This window comes from Erinaceus europaeus, chromosome 7 (assembly GCF_950295315.1).
Source record: "Erinaceus europaeus chromosome 7, mEriEur2.1, whole genome shotgun sequence".
Taxonomy (NCBI): Eukaryota; Metazoa; Chordata; class Mammalia; order Eulipotyphla; family Erinaceidae; genus Erinaceus; species Erinaceus europaeus.
In genome coordinates, this window is record NC_080168.1 from 47,795,287 (window position 1) to 47,817,965 (window position 22,679).

Below are 22,679 nucleotides of genomic sequence, written 5' to 3' on the forward strand. Positions count from 1 at the left end.
GAGACCCAAAATCTTAATCTTCAATATTCTTGTTTTTTGGTTCATGATGAGTCAACTATTTGTTCTGCTTTATATCTTAACTCTTTTTCAGCCACCAGGTTCCAGATGCTATCATGATGCCAACCTGACTTCACTGGGCAGACAACCCCACCTATGTGTGCCCTGGAGCCCCACCTCCCCAGACCCCTACCCACTAGGGAAAGAGAGAGATAGGCTAGCAATATGGATCTACCTGTAAATGCTCATGTTCGGCTGGGAAGCAATTACAGAAGCCAGACTTCCCACCTTCTGCACTCCATAATCATCTTGGGTCCATACAGAGGGATAAATAATAGGAAAGCTATCAAGGGAGGGGATTGGATATGTAGTTCTGGTAGTGGGAACTGTGTGGAATTATATCCCTCTTATTCTGTAGTCTTGTCAATATTTCCATTTTATAAATAAAATTTAAAAAGAAAAATATTTTAAAATAAATTCATTTGGCCTGTTAGTGAAATATTTGTATAAATGTATTACACTATATTATCTTTTGTAATATGGTATCTGTAAAACTTCTTAAAGAATTTTTTGTAGACTGCCATAGTAAGGGAGGGAGAATACAGCAAAGAGAATATCAGCATTGTTCTTGAGCCACCAAACCATTATTTCAACTATCTGAGAAATATTATGGAGTTCTTGCTAACATCATTTATTTCTAACAAATTTCTGAAAAGTCTTACCATTGTACATTTCATCTGGCTCTTTTACATCTATACAGCAATATGAATTGTGCTGTCTGCAATAATTTACATTTAAAGTGGTGTTTACTTATTCCTTCACTTAGCAATTTTTTCACTTAGAAAATATTAACTAATCGCTTACTATACTAGTGTCTGTATATATAGTAATAAATGAAGAAGAATGAGGCAAAAGGAGGAGAAATGATAAGGAGAGGGACATAATTTACATTCTCCTAGAATTTACATTTTATAAATAAAGAGTAATGACAAATGAATATAATATAATTTTAAATTATTTGTGACTGCAAATTTCCCAAATAGCAGAGGTTCTGGCTGAAGAAAGAGAAGAGACCAAAAAGGACAGTTATGAATGTCACATTGTGAGAAAGACATTCAAACAAAAACAGTAAAATACTAATTGTAGCCACCTATTTAAATACACACACACACACACACACACACACACACGAAGGCAGAACCAATAGCAAGTTAGTTATATTGTCTCATAGCAGAAAATAATAGTTATATTGTCAATATAGTTATATAGTCAATAGTTATATTGTCTCATAGCAGAAAATAATATAACCTGGGATAGACAGCATAATGGTTATAGAAAGAGACTCCTAATCTGAGGTTCTATTGACCCAGGTTCAATTCCCCACACCACCATAAGCCAAAACTGAGAAGTGCTCTGGAAAAAAATCTTTAAGAAAGAATGTGGCGGAGTTAGGAAGATGGCGGACTGAGAAGTCGCTAACAGTGAGTGCTCTGATCGCATCATCGGCAACGGTAGGATTTTCTGCCTTTAGCAGGCCAGTCAATAAGGGGAGACACCAAAGAAGTGATTACAATTTAATTTGGGTTAAGAATTAGAGTAAAGGTGACACGGACTAGCGGGGCTCCAGAATTCCCAGGCGGCGCCGGGCAAGGCGAGTGCGCCGGGCATTGTCCTCCGCTCGCCCAGGAAGGCGGCTCCTCCGCCGGTTGCAGAGCGCTGGGGGCAGAGGACCCGGAGAGAGCACTTTAGCTCGGGGGCTTCCTCTTGGGAGTCTCCAAGGTCCACCGCGACCCTGAGGGCGGATCCAAAGACTTCTTGAGTATAGCTCTCATTGGATCAAAGGACTTGGAGCTAGTTTTCATTTTTGAGAAATCCTTTAAAAAAGTCTGGAGGGGGGGGTTTCCCGGAAGATGGCAGACTGAGAAGCGGCTAGCCTTTGAGCTCCGGACACATCTCGTGTAAACAATAGGATTTTCTGCCTTTAGCAGGCCAGCCGATAAGGGGCCATAGCGGTGACACCAAGGAGGTGTCTATAACTTAATTTGGGTTAAGAATTAGAGTAGGGGAAAAAAATTCTTTTTTCTTCCTTTTAATTTTCAAGCATACATCCTTCCCGCCACCACCCCCCCCATAAGCAGTGCCTGGGACCAGCTACTAGCAGGATACCCCATACCACCAAACAGGGTGTTTTTGTTTTGTTTTGTTTTGTTTTAATTCACTGATACACATTTGGGAAGTTCCTCGCACTGCTCTTTAATCACAACTCTTCTTCTTATCTTCTCCCTTTTCTCTCTCTTATCTCTCTCTATCTCTTTTTTTTTTTAATCTTGTCATACACTTCTTTCTTCTTTGCCTTTCTGAATTTGTGAATTACTTTGGGGAAGAAATCTGACCCAGAGTGGACTCTCTATGTGTGTATCTCTGCTCTAGTTCCCTTTACACTCTTGTTACCCCTAGAATATACAGTGGATAGTAGATTTGCATAATTGTCTATTCTTGCTATCCTCTCTTTCTTTTCTCTTTCTTCACTGGGATTTGGTTACTATTTTTTCACGGACTGGAGAAATTCTTTGGCTAACTGGTAACGATTAAACTCCTTCAATACTTACTTCAGTTGCTACTGTAATTCCGGAGGTTGGTGAGTACAATTGTCATAAAGGTATTTAGTAAAGTGTTACTTGTGCTCAAAACACAACAACTGAGGAACAACAGAGCAAAAAGAAAAAGAGAGAAACACATAAATTTAAAAAAAATTGGTAGATTAAAAACAAATAAAACTGCTACCCCAATGAATGAAGACAAGAGCCCAGAAGAAACCACAAATCAGTCAGAAGTAACCATAGATAAGAAAAGTATGCAAGCAATAATAAACTTATTAATCACAGAAATGAAAACAACATTAGGAAAATACTGATTATCTTGAGACAATTAGAGAACTGAAAGCTGAAATAGCTGTAATGAAGAAAGAAGCTGAGGCAAGGGAAAGCAGACTAACAGAAGCAGAAAACAGAATTAGTCAGACAGAGGATGAGTTAGAGAAAACTAAGAAAGAGGTGAAAGAGCTTAAAAAGAGATTGAGAGACACTGAAAACAAAAACAGAGACATATGGGATGATCTCAAAAGAAGTAACATTCGTATAATTGACCTGCCAGAGGAAGAAAGAGAGGAAGGGGAAGAAAACATTCTAGAGGAAATAATACAAGAAAACTTGCCAGACCTGAATAACAGAAAGGATACCAAGGTTCAAGAGGCCCAGAGAGTACCAAACAGAATCAACCCAGACCTGAAGACACCAAGACACATCATAGTCACAATGAGAAGAAGTAAGGATAAAGAAAGGATCCTAAAGGCTGCAAGAGAGAAACAAAAAGTCACATACAGGGGAAAACCCATAAGACTATCTGCAGATTTCTCAACTCAAACTCTAAAAGCCAGAAGGGAGTGGCAAGATATCTATCGAGCCCTGAATGAAAAAGGGTTTCAACCAAGGATAATATATGCTGCTAGACTTTCCTTCAAGCTAAATGGAGGGATCAAAACCATCTTAGACAAACAACAGTTAAAGGAGGCAACTATCACCAAGCTGGCCCTGAAAGAGGTACTAAAAGACCTCTTATAAACAAGAACATCACTATAATACTTGAAATATATCAGAGTAAACAAATTGTTTTTTAGAACAATGGCACTACAATACATTAAATCCATAATATCAATAAATGTCAATGGCTTAAACTCACCCATCAAAAGGCACAGGGTGGGGGGATGGATCAGAAAACATAACCCAATCATATGCTGCTTGCAAGAATCCCATCTGTCACAACAAGATAAACACAGACTTAAAGTGAAAGGATGGAAAACTATCATACAGGCTAACGGTCCACAAAAAAGGGCAGGAACAGCCATTCTCATCTCAGACACGATAGATTTTAAATTAAATAAAGTAATAAAAGATAGGCAAGGACATTACATAATGATTAGAGGATCAATCAGCCAAGAAGACTTAACAATTATTAACATCTATGCACCCAACGAGGGACCATCTAAATACATTAAGCATCTACTGAAAGAATTTCAAAAATACATCAATAGTAATACAATAATAGTGGGAGACGTCAATACCCCACTCTCACACTTAGACATATCAACAAAGCAGAGAACCAATAAAGATACAAAAGAATTGAATGAAGAGATTGACAGACTAGACCTCTTGGACATTTTCAGAGTCCTCCACCCCAAAAAACTGGAATACACCTTCTTTTCAAATCCACATAACACATACTCAAGGATAGACCACATGTTAGGCCACAAAGACAGCATCAATAAATTCAAGAGCATTGAAATCATCCCAAGTATTTTCTCAGACCACAGTGGAGTAAAACTAACTTTTAACAACAAACGGAAAATTATTAAAAGACATAGAATTTGGAAACTAAACAATATGCTCCTTAAGAACCACTGGGTCAGAGACTCACTCAAACAGGAAATTCAAATGTTCCTGGAAACTAATGAAAATGAAGACACAACCTATCAAAATATTTGGGACACAGCGAAAGCAGTACTGAGAGGGAAACTTATAGCCATACAATCACATATTAAACACCAAGAAGAAGCCCAAATGAACAACCTTAATACACACCTCAAGGACTTAGAGGAAGAGGAACAAAGGAACCCTAAAGCAACCAGAAGGACAGAAATCACTAAAGTTAGAGCAGAAATAAACAACATCGAAAATAAAAGAACCATACAAAAGATCAATGAAGCCAAATGTTGGTTCTTTGAAAGATTAAACAAAATTGACAAACCCCTAGCCAGACTCACCAAACAAAAAAGAGAGAAGACTCAAATTAATAACGTAAATTAATTGTAAACGATGCAGGAGATATCACAACTGACACCACAGAAATCCAGAGAATTCTGCAAAACTTCTATAAAGAACTATATGCCACTAAGCTAGAGAATCTGGAAGAAATGGAACAATTCCTAGAAACCTATGCACTTTCAAAACTGAACCAAGAAGAACTACAAAATCTAAATGCACCAATAACAGACTAAGAAATTGAAACCGTTATTAAGAATCTCCCCAACAACAAAAGTCCTGGACCAGATGGCTTCACAAACGAATTCTACAAAACTTTCAGGAAACAGTTAATACCCATACTTCTTAAGCTATTCCATAAGATTGAAGAAACAGGAATACTCCTTTCCACCTTTTATGAAGCCAACATCACCCTGATACCAAAAGCTGATAGGGACAGAACAAAAAAGGAAAACTACAGACCAATATCTCTGATGAACATAGATGTCAAAATATTAAACAAGATCTTGGCCAACCGGATACAGCAACACATCAAAAAGATTGTTCATCATGACCAAGTGGGATTCATCCCAGGAATTCAAGGCTGGTTCAACATCTGTAAATCAATCAATGTCATTCATCACATCAATAAAAGCAAAGCCAAAAACCACATGATTATCTCAATAGATGCAGAGAAAGCCTTTGACAAAATCCAACACCCATTCATGCTCAAAACTCTACAAAAAATGGGAATAGATGGGAAATTCCTCAAGATAGTGGAGTCTATATATAGCAAACCTACAGCCAACATCATACTCAATGGACAGAAGCTGAAAGCATTCCCCCTCAGATCGGGGACTAGACAGGGCTGTACACTGTCACCGTTACTCTTCAACATAGTATTGGAAGTTCTTGCCATAGCAATCAGGCAAGAGAAAGAAATCAAAGGGATACAGATTGGAAGGGAAGAAGTCAAGCTCTCACTATTTGCAGATGATATGATAGTATACATAGAAAGACCTAAAGAATCCAGTAGAAAATTACTGGAAGTTGTTAGGCAATATAGCAAGGTATCAGGCTACAAAATCAATGAACAAAAATCAGTGGCATTTCTTTATGCAAACACTAAATCTGAAGAAGAAGACATCCAGAAATCACTCCCATTTACTGTTTCAGCAAAATCAATCAAATACCTAGGAATAAAGTTGACCAAAGAAGTGAAAGACTTGTATACTGAAAACTATGAGTCGCTACTCAAGGAGATAGAAACTGATACCAAGAAATGGAAAGATATCCCATGCTCATGGATTGGAAGAATAAATATCATCAAAATGAATATTCTCCCCAGAGCCATATACAAATTTAATGCAATACCCATCAAAGTTCCACCAGGCTTCTTTAAGAGAAAGAACAAACACTACAATCATTTATCTGGAACCTGAAAACACCTAGAATTGCCAAAACCATCTTAAGGAAAAGAAACAGAAATGGAGGCATCACACTCCCAGACCTTAAACTATATTATAAAGCCATCATCATCAAAACAGCATGGTACTGGAACAAAAATAGGCACACAGACCAGTGGAACAGAATTGAAAGCCCAGAAGTAAATCCCAACACCTATGGGCATCTAATCTTTGATATGGGGGCCCAAAGGATTAAATGGAAAAAGGAGGCTCTCTTCAATAAATGGTGCTGGGAAAACTGGGTTGAAACATGCAGAAGAATGAAATTGAACCACTTTATCTCACCAGAAACAAAAATCAACTCCAAATGGATCAAAGATCTAGATGTCAGACCAGAAACAATCAAATACTTAGAGGAAAACATTGGTAAAACACTTTCCCACATACACCTCAAGGACATCTTTGATGAATCAAACCCAATTGCAAGGAAGACTAAAGCAGAAACAAACCAATGGGACTACATAAAATTTAAAAGCTTCTGCACAACCAAAGAAACTATTAAACAAACAGAGAGACCCCTCACAGAATGGGAGAAGATCTTCACATGCCAGACATCAGACAAGAAACTAATCACCAAAATATATAAAGAGCTCAGCAAACTTAGCACCAAAAAAGCAAATGACCCCATCCAAAAATGGGCAGAGGATATGAACAAAACATTCACTACAGAGGAGATCCAAAAGGCTAACAAACATATGAAAAACTGCTCTAGGTCACTGATTGTCAGAGAAATGCAAATTAAGACAACACTAAGATACCACCTCAATCCTGTGAGAATGGCAAACATCAAAAAGGACAGCAGCAACAAATGCTGGAGAGGATGTGGGGACAGAGGAACCCTTTTACATTGCTGGTGGGAATGTAAATTGGTCCAGCCTATGTGGAGAGCAGTCTGGAAAACTCTCACAAGGCTAGACATGGACCTTCCATATGATCCAGTAATTCCTCTCCTGGGGTTATACCCCAAGGACTCCATAACACCCAACCAAAAAGAGGTGTGTACTCCTATGTTCATAGCAGCACAATTCATAATAGCTAAAACCTGGAAGCAACCCAGGTGCCCAACACCAGATGAGTGGCTGAGAAAGCTGTGGTATATATACACAATGGAATACTATGCAGCTATCAAGATCAATCAACCCACCTTCTCTGACCCATCTTGGACAGAGCTAGAAGGAATTATGTTAAGTGAACTAAGTCAGAAAGATAAAGATGAGTATGGGATGATCCCACTCATCAACAGAAGCTGACTTAGAAGATCTGAAAGGGAAACTAAAAGCAGGACCTGACCAAATTGTAAGTAGGGCACCAAAGTAAAAACCCTGTGGTGAGGGGTAGACATGCAGCTTCCTGGGCCAGTGGGGGGTGGGAGTGGGTGGGAGGGATGGGTCACAGTCTTTTGGTGGTGGGAATGGTGTTTATGTACACTCCTAGCAAAATATAGACATATAAATCACAAGTTAATTAATATGAGAGGGGGAAATCAATTGTATGTCTCAAAGTTTCTCTAAAGACAAACTGAATCTTTTTAATATATAGGCTATGTATTTGATATGCGGACTCTCTCAAAAGCCTAGACCAAGTAGATTAGAAGCTTCCAATAGCACAGCTATATACAAGATACTGGGTACTGTACAGCAAACCATAACAAAGGGACTTTTCAAAGTTAACCCAATTAACAAATAATGTGATGATAATATTAAATATTGATTGTCTTTTTGAACCCTAAGACAGCAGGAACCTCACATCTCCGCTATAGACCCCCTACATCCCCCAGTCCTGGAACCCTTGGATAGGGCCCACTTTCCCGTATGCATCTCCCAATACAAACCAAATAATATTGCATCTGCTGATCACAACCTAACCAAAGCAACGATTGCCACCTCAACATGCTTCACCTCAGACTGTATCCAGAGACTTCACGTGTGGAATGACAACCCTTCAGCTTCATTACTGGGGTGAGACCTTTCCTTTAATAGTACACTCTAATTTCATCTCAGGTAGTTCACTTTCTAACAAAGTCCCATAACCTAGATATACACCAGTTTCTGTGAGAGAGAGCTTATGTGCACACGTATCCATAAACTACTGCAAAATATATACCTGAAAACAGGATTACACTAGAGTTTCCAGTGAGTACCTCCCTAACACTTCCTCTCCACTATTCCAAGCTTGGGATCCATGATTGCTCAACAAATTGTTTGGCTTCATATGTTAACTCTCTTTTCAATCACCAGGTTCCAGATGCCACCAGGATGCTGGCCAGGCTTCCCTGGATTGAAGACCCCACCAATGTGTCCTGGAGCTCAGCTTCCCCAGAGACACACCCTACTAGGGAAAGAGAGAGGCAGACTGGGGGTATGGACCGACCAGTCAACGCCCATGTTCAGCGGGGAAGCAATTACAGAAGCCAGACCTTCTACCTTCTGCAACCCTCAACGACCCTGGGTCCATGCTCCCAGAGGGATAGAGAATGGGAAAGCTACCATGGGAGGGGGTGGGTTATGGGGATTGGGTGGTGGGAATTGTGTGGAGTTGTACCCCTCCTACCTTATGCTTTTGTTCACTAATCCTTTCTTAAATTAAAAAAATAAATAAATAAAAATAAATAAAAAAAAAGAAAGAATGTGGCAAGGTAAAGGGGAAAAAAATGTGGCTATAGGGAGTCGGGCGGTAGCGCAGCAGGTTAAGCGCACGCTGCGCAAAGCACAAGGACAGGCGTGAGGATCCCGGTTCGAGCCCCCGGCTCCCCACCTGCAGGGGAGTCGCTTCCCAGGCGGTGAAGCAGGTCTGCAGGTGTCTGTCTTTCTCTCCCTCTCTCTGTCTTCCCCCCCTCTCTCCATTTCTCTCTGTCCTGTCCAACAACGACGACATGAGTAACAACAACAATAAAACAACAAGGGCAACAAAAGGGAAAGAATAAAAATAATAAAAGAAATAAAATTTTAAAAGATTTTTAAAAAATGTGGCTATAATGACGGTAGGGATACCCCTAGTCTCCGATGGGAGGCTGGGGATATCCTACCCTGCTACTTGAAAAAGACTGGTCCTGAAATGAGTGTAGCCTCCAACGTTCCCCAGATGTGACCATGAGCTATAAGCTCAGACCAATTGGGACTTAGAGATTACACAGGCTCTGGTGCTAAATATAAATGTGCTTTTACATATGGGCCCTGGAGCAGGTGGATGGAGGAAAATAGTTACTTTTAGCCACAGAATTGTTTTTTATAGGAATAAGATCTACTTCCTTCCCTAATCCAACTTTCTAGCCCTTTTCTCCACTCTGACATTATTCTCTCAGATAATATTCTCATCCAACCTCAGGCTAGCTACCAAACTCAAGAAAAACTATTATAGTTGTATGCCCCCAGGAATATGCCTAAAATGGTTCTCTTAGCTTTCTTCTACCACCAAATCCCTAATCTCATCTTCTCTGATCCTACTTTCTGGTTCCTGTTCATTAACCACTTTGTCTCAGCTTAGGCCATGCCACCTTCCAGACACCAAGCTACAGATGCTACCATGACTCCACCCTGACTTCTCTGGGCAGATGACCTCATCAGTGTGTCCTAGACCCTCAAATCTCCACATCTCTGGACCACTAGGGAAATATAGAAAAAGACTGGGGTATGACTGGCCTGTCAATGCCCATACTCAGCAGAGAAGCAGCTACAGAAGCCAGAATTCCTACTTTCTACTCCTCATAAACAACCTTGATCCATACTTCCAGCAGGGGAGAAGTGATAGGCTGAAGATAAAAGGACTGCACTCCAGCTCCATCAGCACCCAGAGAGAGAGAAGGAAAAGGAAAGGGACATCTGGAGGTAGTTATGAGTGGCTTAGAGGGAAAGAGAGGACTGAATTAGAAAAAGAAGGGCCAACTATATATAAATGTGGACAGATAGTTGTAGAGAAGATGGTTGGACCATGTCTAAAACTTTAGGGGAACTGTGGTGGGTTACAGTGGGGAGAGTGAAGATTCAGAACTCTAGTGGTTTAGATTCAAATCCTTGTTGACATGTAATTCTGTAATATAAAAATATTAAAAAATAAAATTAAAGAAAAATATTATGCTAGCAGGAAAATGATACAATATTTAAAGATCCTAGGAAAGACCCTGATTTTCTTCTTAGTCTAATGGGTAGCCACTGAGTGTTTTTGGTAGATATTTGGTTTTCTCAGATCTGCATTTTTTTATAAGTTCTCTGTAACTGGTAGATAAACAGATTACTCAGATAATTAGAAGAATTGTGGTCTAGTGGTCAGGGAGGCGGTGCAATGTATAAAGCATTGGACTCTCAAGCGTGAGGTCTTGAGTTCAATCCCCAGCTGGACATGTTCCAGAGCGATGTTTAGTTCTTCCTCTCTCTCCTCCAATCTTCCTAATAAATAAGTAAAATCTTTAAAAAAAAAAACAAAAAAAAAGAAGAATTGTGGTCTGAAGTATATATGGAAAATGTAATCAAATAGTCAAAATGTTCCAGTGTTGCACTACTTCTTTTTGCCAATAAAACTGAAATGGAATCTCTGAGGCTAGGGAGATATCAAAGTAGATTTATGGTATGAAAAGTATATAGACTCCTCCATAGAAGTAATAATATTGGGGCCATACTAGGGTGGAGCACCTGTTGAGCACCCACTACACTATCAATGACCTTGATTCAAGCCCCTGGTACCTATCTGCAGGATGGAAGCTTCACAAGTGATGAAGCAATGCTACAGCTATCTCTCTCTTTCTCTCTCTCTCTCTCTCTCTCTCTCTCTCTGCATTTCCCCCTTCTATTTCTCTTTCCCCTCTCAACTTCACTCTGTCTCTATCCAAAATAAAAGTAATAATAATAACAATAACCTTAAAAATAAATAAATGTAGTCTTACTATTGTACTCATTTGACTTTGACTGGCAGACCATTGCTGATAAGGACCATAGACCTTACTCCAGACAGGGTTGATCAAAGAAAACTGAGCCATTAAGCCCTTCTAGACCTGTAAGACATTTTCTATGTTTTATGTCATCCCTGTATGTCCCCCTATTAAGTATTCTGGTCTCTTCTCTTCAAAATTATGCATAAGTTTTCCTAGAACACTCTTAAATTTGTACAGACTGTTGTTTCACCCTAACTGAAATGCATAAAAACAACTCTACTTCCTCTTGTTAAAGCTTCTCATGCAGAGTTGTTTTTCAAGCAAATAAGCTCACTCTTTCTTATACATCTATTTCTGTAGATATTTTCACAACAAGGAATTGTTCATCAGTAAGAACAATGATTCTACCTCCAGTGTAGCACAGGGAAAAAAGAAGAAAAACAAAACAATCTGTCTTGTCATCATTTTTGGTGATGTATATATGATTCAACCCAGAACTTTTGTTTTCCTATTGAGGTTTTCAGTCATATTGTCAAATTATTTACCCTATAATTTTATTTAAAAACTAAGAGTTAAGAAAGCAAATAATTGGGGCCAGGTTGTGGGGCAACTGGTTGAGTACACAAGTTACAATGCACAAGGACCCAGGTTCAAGCTCCCTGTCCCCACCTGCAGGGGGAAAGCTATATGAGTGGTGAAGCAGGGCTGCAGGTGCCTCTCTGTCTCTCCTTCAATCATCCTCTCCCCTCTTGATTTATGGCTGTCTTTGTCCAATAAATAAATACAGATAATTTTAAAAAAGAAAGCAGATACTTGTTCTCTTTTTTCTATGTTCTTAGTCAAGTCAATGTGTCGTAAAACTCTTCTATTTCCTATCAAATCCATAGTGCATAAAGTGGAATTATTGCTAAATTACTATGGATTTAAATTTTACAGCACAGAGATCATTTCATGCAATGTGAGTTAATGTATCTTTACTTACTAAATAGCACTTTCTTGAAAAATTTAAAGGTTATACACATTGTGCTGTTTTAAGATCTAGTTTACAGCGTGGATGAAATAGGATGAACTTTCTGTTTTCAGTCTTGTTTTATCTTTTCAATCATCTTTATCTTCTTTGCATATTTTATTGCTGTGGGGTGGAGCAGAAGATTATTTACTAATATACAGGTGGAATTGTATTTTATAGATTTCTTATTCTTTATTCTCTAAAGACAGTCTAGCTATTTGAGTACTTTCTCTTCCAGAAAGAAAACCTATATGTGGAACTACAGAATTAAAACTCATAAATGTGCAAAAAAAAGAAGGATAAAAATAAGGTGAAGAAGAAGTTGGAGGAAGAGAAGGAGAAGGAGAAGGAGTATGAGGAGGAGAAGGATAAGAACAACAACAAGAAGAATTTCAAGAACAAGAATGGAACTATCATGGTTATCCTTGAGAGGCTGAAGGCACAGAATATGATCCTGGTTTGGTATGGAACTATATCCTGTAATCCTATGACCTTGTAACCCACTATAAATCTACAAAATAATACAAAAGAGAGAGAAGATGGAGGGAAAGGTAAATTTAAATAATTTCCAGAATAGAACATTTAATTATCATTACTTTTTAGATTCGTTAATAAGTTGACCATTTTTGCCAAATTTTATGTCAAAAAGTCAAAAAAAGAGAGAGTAATAAAGGAAGAAAACCCAAAGTTACTTGATATAGGTGAAACATTCTGAAACCACACAAACAAAAAACATCTAGCTTATAAAAGATATTATTCTAGAATAAATATCATCAAAATGAACATTCTCCCCAGAGCCATATACAAATTTAATGCAATACCCATCAAAGTTCCACCAAGCTTCTTTAAGAGAATAGAAAAAACACTACAGTCATTTATCTGGAACCTGAAAACACCTAGAATTGCCAAAACCATCTTGAAAAAAGAAACAGAAATGGAGGCATCACACTTATAAAGCCATATTATAAAGCCATCATCTTCAAAACAGCATGGTACTGGAATAAAAAATAGGCACACAGACTAGTGGAACAGAATTCAAAGCCCAGAAATAAATCTCCACACCTAAGGACATCTAATCTTTGATAAGGGGGCCCAAAGGATTAAATGGAAGAAGGAGGCTCTCTTCAATAAATGGTGCTGGGAAAACTGGGTTGAAACATGCAGAATAATGAAATTGAACCACTTTATCTCACCAGAAGCAAAAATCAACTCCAAATGGATCAAAGACCTAGATGTCAGACCAGAAACAATCAAATACTTAGAGGAAAACATTGGTAAAACACTTTCCCACCTACACCTCAAGGACATCTTTGATGAATCAAACACAATTGCAAGGAAGACTAAAGCAGAAACAAACCAATGGGACTACATAAAATTTAAAAGCTTCTGCACAGCCAAAGAAACTATTAAACAAACAGAGAGATGCCTCACAGAATGGGAGAAGGTCTTCACATGCCAGACATCAGACAAGAAACTAATCACCAAAATGTATAAAGAGCTCAGCAAACTTAGCACCAAAAAAGCAAATGACCCCATCCAAAAATGGGCAGAGGATATGAACAAAACATTCACTACAGAGGAGATCCAAAAGGCTAACAAACATATGAAAAACTGCTCTAGGTCACTGATTGTCAGAGAAATGCAAATTAAGACAACACTAAGATACCACCTCAATCCTGTGAGAATGGCAAACATCAAAAAGGACAGCAGCAACAAATGCTGGAGAGGATGTGGGGACAGAGGAACCCTTTTACATTGCTGGTGGGAATGTAAATTGGTCCAGCCTATGTGGAGAGCAGTCTGGAAAACTCTCACAAGGCTAGACATGGACCTTCCATATGATCCAGTAATTCCTCTCCTGGGGTTATACCCCAAGGACTCCATAACACTCAACCAAAAAGAGGTGTGTACTTCTATGTTCATAGCAGCACAATTCATAATAGCTAAAACCTGGAAGCAACCCAGGTGCCCAACACCAGATGAGTGGCTGAGAAAGCTGTGGTATATATACACAATGGAATACTATGCAGCTATCAAGAACAATGAACCCACCTTCTCTGACCCCTCTTGGACAGAGCTAGAATGAATTATGTTAAGTGAACTAAGTCAGAAAGATAAAGATGAGTATGGGATGATCCCACTCATCAACAGAAGCTGACTTAGAAGATCTGAAAGGGAAACTAAAAGCAGGACCTGACCAAATTGTAAGTAGGGCACCAAAGTAAAAACCCTGTGGTGAGGGGTAGACATGCAGCTTCCTGGGCCAGTGGGGGGTGGGAGTGGGTGGGAGGGATAGGTCACAGTCTTTTGGTGGTGGGAATGGTGTTTATGTACACTCCTAGCAAAATGTAGACATATAAATCACTAGTTAATTAATATGAGGGGGAAAATCAATTGTATGTCTCAAAGTTTTTCAAAACACAAACTGAATTTTTTAAATATATAGGCTGTGTATTTGATATGCAGACTCTCTCAAAAGCCTAGACCAAGTAGATTAGAAGCATCCAATAGCACAGCTATATACAAGATACTGGGTACTGTACAGCAAACCCTAACAAAAGGACTTTTCAAAGTTAACCCAATTACCAAATAATGTGATGATAACATTAACTATCGATTGTCTTTTTGAACCCTAAGACAGCAGGAACCTCACATCTCCACTATAGAGCCTCTACTTCCTCCAGTCCTGGAACCCTTGGATAGGGCCCACTTTCCCGTATGCCTCTCCCAATTCATATCAAATAATATTGCATCCGCCGATCACAACTAACCAATGCAACGATTGCCACCTCAACATGCTTCACCTCAGACTGTGTCCAGAGACTTCACGTGTGGAATGACAACCCTTCAGCTTCATTACTCGGGTGAGACCTTTCCTTTTATAGTACACTCTAATTTCATCTCAGGTGGTTCACTTTCTAACAAAGTCCCAAAACCTAGATATAGACCAGTTTCTGTGAGAGAGAGCTTATGTTCACACATATCCATAAACAAAATATATACCTGAAAGCAGAAGTACACTACAGTTTGCAGTTTCCCTAACACTTCCTCTCCACTATTCCAAGCTTTGAGTCCATGATTGCTCAACAATTTGTTTGGCTTTGTATGTTAACTCTCTTTTCAATCACCAGGTTCCAGATGCCATCAGGATGCTAGCCAGGCTTCCTTGGATTGAAGACCCCACCAATGTGTCCTGGAGCTCAGTTTCCCCAGAGACACACCCTACTAGGGAAAGAGAGAGGCAGACTGGGAGTATGGACCGACCAGTCAACACCCATGTTCAGCGGGGAAGCAATTATAGAAGCCAGACCTTCTACCTTCTGCAACCCTCAATGACCCTGGGTCCATGCTCCCAGAGGGATAGAGAATGGGAAAGCTATCAGGGGAGAGGGTGGGATATGGAGATTGGGTGGTGGGAATTGTGTGGAGTTGTACCCCTCCTACCCTATGGTTTTGTTAATTAATCCTTTCTTAAATAAAAAAAATTAAAAGAAAAAAAAGATATTAATCTGGGGGCTGAGTGATTGGTGCACTTTGTTGAGCACACACAATACTGTGCACAAGGCCCTTGTATTAGGCCCCTGACACCAGCAGGGGGAATGCTGCAGGTCTCTCTGTTTCTCTCTCTCTCTCTCTCTCTCTCTTTCTCTCTCTCTCCTCTACATTAATTCCCTTTCCACTCAATTTCACTCTGTTCCTATGCAAAATAAATAAATAAATACTATGAAAGAGATGACACTAAGAATCATGAAGTCATTTAAAAAGAAAAAAACTGTGGGAGCAGCAGCTGTGTTTCTCTCCTCTCCTCTCCCAGGTAAACTAGGAATACCAAAGGAAATCACCTGGGACTGCAACAAAACAGGACTAGAATGACTTCAGGAACCCAACAAATCACCAGTGAGTGCAAACATGTGTGGCTCATGGACAGAAAGGAGCCTAGGGAAAGATTAAGTGGCTGGTAACAGTCTGGCAGCTTTCCAGTTGAGACACCACCTCCAGTCTGTATCACCAATAAAAAGACAGGCTGAAGAGAGGAGAGGACCCCCCCCCCTAAGACTCACCAGTGGTCCGGGAAGTGGTGCAGTAGTTAAGGAACTAGACTCTCAAGCATGAGGTCCTAAATTCAATCCCTGGCAGCACATGTACCAGAGTGATGTCTGGCCCTTTTTTTCTCTCCTCCTATCTTTCTCATTAATAAAATAAATAAAATATTAAAAAAAAAAGACTCACCAAATGCAACTGTAAGTCTCCATTGCTGCTGATCTCAGAAACTGGAACAGTGGCAAGGGAAAGGCCCTGTGCTGACAAAAGGGGAAAGAGAACTAACAAGGAAACTCAGGAAAAGATCTATACCTAAGTGGTCTACCAGTGGGCCTGTGAGACTCCCTTTGCATAACCACTGGATTATCTCTGCCCAACCCTGCTTTATCTCTTGGTCAGGAGTGAGGGAGTAAGCTATAAAGCCTACTTATAGTTTAAAAATCCTCAAGCTGGACTTCTGGCGCCAAGGCTACAGAGCAGGAGCAGGTGTGTTTCTCTCCTCTCCTCTCCCGATTAACTACGAATACCAAAGAGACCACCTGGGACCAAAACAAGACAGGACTAGAATGCCTACAGGAACCCACCAAATTACTGGTGAGTGCAAACACGTGTGGCTCTTGGACAGAGAAGAGTCTAGGGAGAGATTAAGTGGCCAGAAACAGTCCAGAGTTTACCAGTTGAGACACCACCTCCAGTCTGTTCCACCAACAAAAGGACAGCTGAAGGGAGGAGAGAACTCCCCTGAGACTCACCAAATGCAATTGTGAGACCCTATTACTACTGTCCTCAGAATCTGGAGCAGCCGCAGGGAGGCCTTGTGCTGACACCAGGGGAAAGAAAACTAACCAGGAAACTCAAGAGAATATCTACACCTAGGTGGCCAATATATTGGTGGGGCTGTGAAAGTCTCTTTGCATAACCACTGCATTATCCCTGCCCTACCATGCTTTATCTCTTGGTCAGGAGTCAGTGATGAAGTTAAGAAGCCTATTGGTAGTTTAAAATCCCTCAGGCTCCCATAACCTAGAGGGAAGAAATAGAACAAAAGAGGCTTTTATGCTACTGTGCTCCAACCCAGGGATTGAAATACTATTGAAAAAACTGTCAATTTCAACAACTGTGAACCCTTTACTTACCTTACTTAGACACAAGTCAAACCAGGCAAGAGTGATCAGTAATTTGAAAAGTACTGGGAGAGGGACCTCATAACGTAATATATAAAATGGTTAAACCAACAAGAAAAAATATTGGAGAAATGAACCAGGACAAGAGTCCAGCTAAAAGCCTCCCAAAGGGTGAAGCACAAAATAATGAGGTCAACATCCAAACACTAGCTAAGGAAATAATCACAGGAGTGAGTAAAGAGTTTGAAAGAATTGTTATCAGAAATGCATAAACAACAAATGAGACCCTGGAAGAAAACACTAATTATCTCAAGGTTATTAGAGAGCTGAAAGCTGAAATAATTGAGCTATTCATAGATGAGCTATGCATCTTGAAGATGAGCTATACATTTTCAATGAAACAAATCCAATTACAAAGAAGACTAAGGCAAGCATAAACCTATGGGACTACATCAAATTAAAATGCTTCTGCACAGCTAAAGAAACCACTATCCAAACCAAGATGGCCCTCTGAGAATGGGAGAAGATCTTTACATGCAATACATCGGACAAGAGGCTTCTTCTTCTTCTAGCGTTTGCCAGACAAGAGGCTAATAACCAGAATAAATAAAGAGCTTGCCAAACTCACCAACAAGAAAACAAATAACCCCATCCAAAAATGGGGAGAGGACATGGACAGAATATTCACCACAGAAGAGATCCAAAGGGCAGAGAAACACATGAAAAAATGCTCCAAGTCTCTGATTGTCAGAGAAATGCAAATAAAGACAACAATGAGATATCACTTCACTCCTGTGAGAGTGTCATACATCAGAAAAGGTAACAGCAGCAAATGCTGGAGAGGTTGTGGGGTCAAAGGAGCCCTTCTGCACTGCTGGTGGGAATGTCAGTTGTTCCAGCCTCTGTGGAGAACAGTCTGGAGAACTCTCAGAAGGCTAAAAATGGACCTACCCTATGATCCTGCAATTCCTCTCCTGGGGATATATCCTAAGGAACCCAACACACCCATTGAAAAAGATCTGTGTACACATATGTTCTTGGCAGCACAATTTGTAATAGCTAAAACCTGGAAGCAACCCAGGTGTCCCACAACAGATGAGTGGCTGAGCAAGTGGTGGTATATATACACAATGGAATACTACTCAGCTATAAAAAATGGTGACTTCAGTGTTGTCAGCTGATCTTGGATGGACCTTGAAACATTGATGGTAAGTGTAATAAGTCAGAAACAGAAGGATGAATATGGGATGATCTCACTCTCAGGCAGAAGTTGAAAAACAAGATCAGAAAAGAAAACACAAATAGAACCTGAAATGGAATTGGCGTATTGCACCAAAGTAAAAGACTCTGGGGTGGGTGGATGGGGAAAATACAGATCCAAGAAGGATGATAAAGGACCTAGTGGGATTGTACTGTTATATGGAAAACTGGGAAATGTTATGCATGTATAAACTACTGTATTTACTGTAAAATGTAAAACATTAATTCCCCAATAAAGAAATTTTTAAAAAAAGAAGAGAAAAACTCCTCTAAGTAACAGGAAGAAGAAAGAACACATATATTGACAATTGGAAAGAAAGGGTAATTTACACGTGATAATAAGCAGGCTGGCAAGATAATATATCACCTGGCTTGGGGGTTTATGTATATGTAGACCTGCATGCAGGTGGAACCAGCTTCAATAAAGATGCATGCAACGGGAGTGTGGCAGACGGTGACTTTTTTGGCTATATTTTTGGCATAGAAATAGGAGCACTAGAACAAATGGGGTCACTAGAGTTAGAATATATATCTTCTAAGTAAAAGTGATACCTGAAGCCCTTCTGATGCACCAGTGTCTTATAAAAGTATAGGAAACTTCATGTGACTCCCAAGTGAAACCCACTTTCAATAACATCAAATAAGAGATGACAAATACCATATTTCAGGACAGTGGGATGGTGCCTTGATGTAACAATTAATTTCACTAGACATTTATAGCAGTTCTGGATCTGAAGATACATATTTAAACCAGCCACATTTTTTTACTTAAGCTATTCAATTTTCTAAAACCTAAAACCTAATTTTGTACACTCAGGATCAATAATTCCTGTTCTATATCCCTTTCTTATTTCTACTTATTTTTATTTAGTCATCTTTGCTTGAATACTGTACACACTATAAAATAAAAAGCACAGTAGTAAATGCTGTTCTCCCATTATCCATCTGATAAGAAGTTTCTTAGACTTTATGATGTGTTTTAAAGAGAAATATTTAAAAACAGAAAGAAATAAAAGGCTATCCCAGGAAAGCTTGACAAAGTACACTTAAGCAATATGAGTTAATGTAAACTATTGACACAAATTACATTAACTTTAATAATTGTCAACTTAAGCAACTTAAATTTTAACACCTTTTTAGTCACAAAAATAAATTTAAATAAGGTCATTTAGTCATTAAGATAATTCTGCATTCATTCTTGTTAGAAGCTAAACAACAAAGAACTCATATTACTTTTCCTGTAGAAAAGTTCCACTAATTCAACTTTTTTTTCTCAGTTTCTTAGTCTGATCTTCTCCAAGAAGAGTTAATAGGAAAGTTCCAACTAATTTAAACACACATAAAATAATAATTTTCCTACCTAGCAGCCTTAAAAATGCCAAAAAGCAAAAATAATGACATTTTAATGCAAAATATAAAAATGGATCATATCACACTCTGAGTTACTACTATTATACGGTATTTATAATTTGAGTTTCATATGTATATATGCTATCCATAACATTACACGTATTATTAACATTAAGTAATATTTTATATATAATATGTTAAATTTATTTACACATAAAACATATATTCATACAGTTGATGGATGTCTGAAGTAGAAATTACCACTGTCTTTTTGTTTGTTTTGTTTCCCTGCCTGAGTTACATATACCATTCTAGGTTGACTTTTCCAGATAGAAAGAGACATAGAGAAAGACATATTAAGGCACCAGAACTCAAATTCACAACATTCACACAGGAAAATAGGTGAAACAGTCCCAGATGAAATATCTTACTGGACCTTTAATCTGGTTTTGTGTATAGTGAGAAATATTTTTGAATTGACCCCTTAGTTTAAGGGCCAAATATAGCTCACCCGGTAAAGTGTGCATTCTACTAAATATGGGACCCTGAGTTCAGATGCCAACACCACAGGAACTATGGAACCTGAGGAGAGTCTATAGATGGTTTAGTGGTGCCTATTTCTCTTCTCTCAATTTAAAATTTAAAAAAAAATTACCTGAGTACAATGACATTGCAAAAATGTAAGACCCTGTTGCATACTAAAAAAATAAAAGTTTAAAAATAAAGACAAATGTTTTATTTTATTTTATTTATTGGAGACAGGCTGACAGAAACTGAGGGAAAGGGGAAGATAGAGAAGAGAGAGAGAAAGAGAGGCACCTGCAGCACTGCTTCAGAGTGTGAAACTTTTCTCCTGCAGGTGGCGACAGGAGGCTTGAACTGGGGCCTATTGAATGCTAGTGTGAGGCAAAGGTGATAACCACTACAATATGGAAACTGGTTGTGTCTGGTACTGTGTACACGCAACTGGATATGCCATTTCCAAGCTGCCCCCATTTTCATGTTTTTGATGTCATTGTCCTCAAATGTCTAAAATGCTTTAGATGGTATTACAGAATAGTTCAAAACAAAAGGGTAAAGTATCTATGCATTCTAAATGTAGTATGATAATTTTTCACTGTTACATACAATAATAGGTTGAAATGAAATGATAATTTAAAAATGCAGTATAATTCCTAAATCACAGATTAGTGCATATGATGTATTTTAGCTTCATTTTCTCCTTTCATTTCTCTATTTTGTCTAGAAAGAGTTAAAAAAAACTTTCTTTGCTATCAATGCAACCATTTTTTTCTTTATTTTCAACATTTTATTGAAGGGGGAGAGGGTGTCTAGTTGCTTTTTAGTAGTTTTCCCTCCTTACCCATCTCCAAGGAAATCAAGAAACACAGTTGTTTACATGAGATGTAATGCATCTGTGATAAAGATCACTTTATTGATACCACACAATCTTATCAAGTATACATCCAGGCACTGAATAATTATGTGGATTATATTCAGTGCTGATTTAATAAAATCACTTAGCATAGATAGTCACAATCTTGAATAGTTTATGATTCAGAATTTCAACAAATAACTCCCCCACCCTACCAAATAATTAAAGATGCCCTTACCTTGATTCTGTTGAGGATTCTGTTCAAGAAGTGGTTCAAGTATTTGCTCAGGATTCTGTTCAGGATACTTTTCAAGAATCTGTTTCGGAATCTGTTCAGGGTTCTGTTCAGGAATCTGTCCGAGAATCTGTTCTGGATTCTTTTCAGGAATTCTGTTCAGGATGCTGTTATCAGAGTTTTGTTTTTGTTTTTTTTTTTAATCAGACTAGTAAGTTAACTGCCTGTGTTCAGGTGTTGTCATAGTTTTGAAATCTTACTTTTCTGAATTTAAATTCAGTGTGAAACTGCTATTGATGTTTTTAACAACACAGGTCTTGCTAGAGTGTCTCTATTCCTACAAGCAAACACTTAAAAGAGGATTACTCAAAAAAGGAAGTAGCTATTAGATTATGATTGACTCATGCAATTATTCACCCACCCCACCCCACCCTTTTTTTTCCTGTGTGAGCAACAAATTTTCAGAGAGATGGGGAGGGAGGATGTTTTATACATTTACAAGAAAAATCCTAAAAAAAAAAAAATCTTAAAAGGAATAAATGAAATTCTAGATGCATACTCTTTCAGCAGAAGATCTTTGTCTAGATGAATACATGGGGATATTACAATGATCCTGATTGATGGGCAGACTTGAAATGACCCTACCACGATGATATAAAATGAAAGCAACCACTTCTTTATGAGGATATTGACAGACAGGAATGACTAGGACAGCTAAAAGCCCACTGTACTGAGAAGCCGAACTCCGAATTTCATAGGTTGCTCTGATTAAGCCAAATGGAGTCACATAAGGTCTCTGAAGCCACCTCAGGATTTTGATATCTGCTTCCTGAGTTTCTTCCTGGAAAAAAATGTTCCCCTCCCCACAAATGAAGCCACATGTTGCAATTTGGGACCATGATGCCACCACTCTTTTCCTTGTTCCTAAATCCCCCTTACCCCAGCTGTTACTTGAATTATTTACTTATATTATTGTAAAATGAACCATCCCTAGGCCCCTTTAAATCATTATAACTCTTTGTAATTGTCTTGAGTCATATGCGAAACCTCTTTGCTCCTGTTAGCACCCTGAGACAATAACCACATACTAGACATCTGAGGAAGTGGCTAATCTTATTCTCACCTCCCCAAGAGAAATAAATAACTAGTTTACTAGTTTTCT

The 22,679-nt window shown here is 38.7% G+C and overlaps 1 protein-coding gene across 1 annotated transcript in view; it reads right to left on the reverse strand.

Moving 5' to 3' along the window:
* LOC132539412 (C-type lectin domain family 2 member B-like) overlaps positions 1 to 21,713 on the reverse strand; it is a gene marked incomplete at its 5' end in the record, with an annotated part of 40,395 nt that extends 18,682 nt beyond the window's left edge. The window contains one exon of the mRNA XM_060194372.1: positions 21,521 to 21,713. Coding sequence (XP_060050355.1) covers positions 21,521 to 21,713 — 193 coding nt within the window. The remainder of the gene's footprint in view (positions 1 to 21,520) is intronic.
* Positions 21,714 to 22,679: the final 966 nt, after the last annotated feature.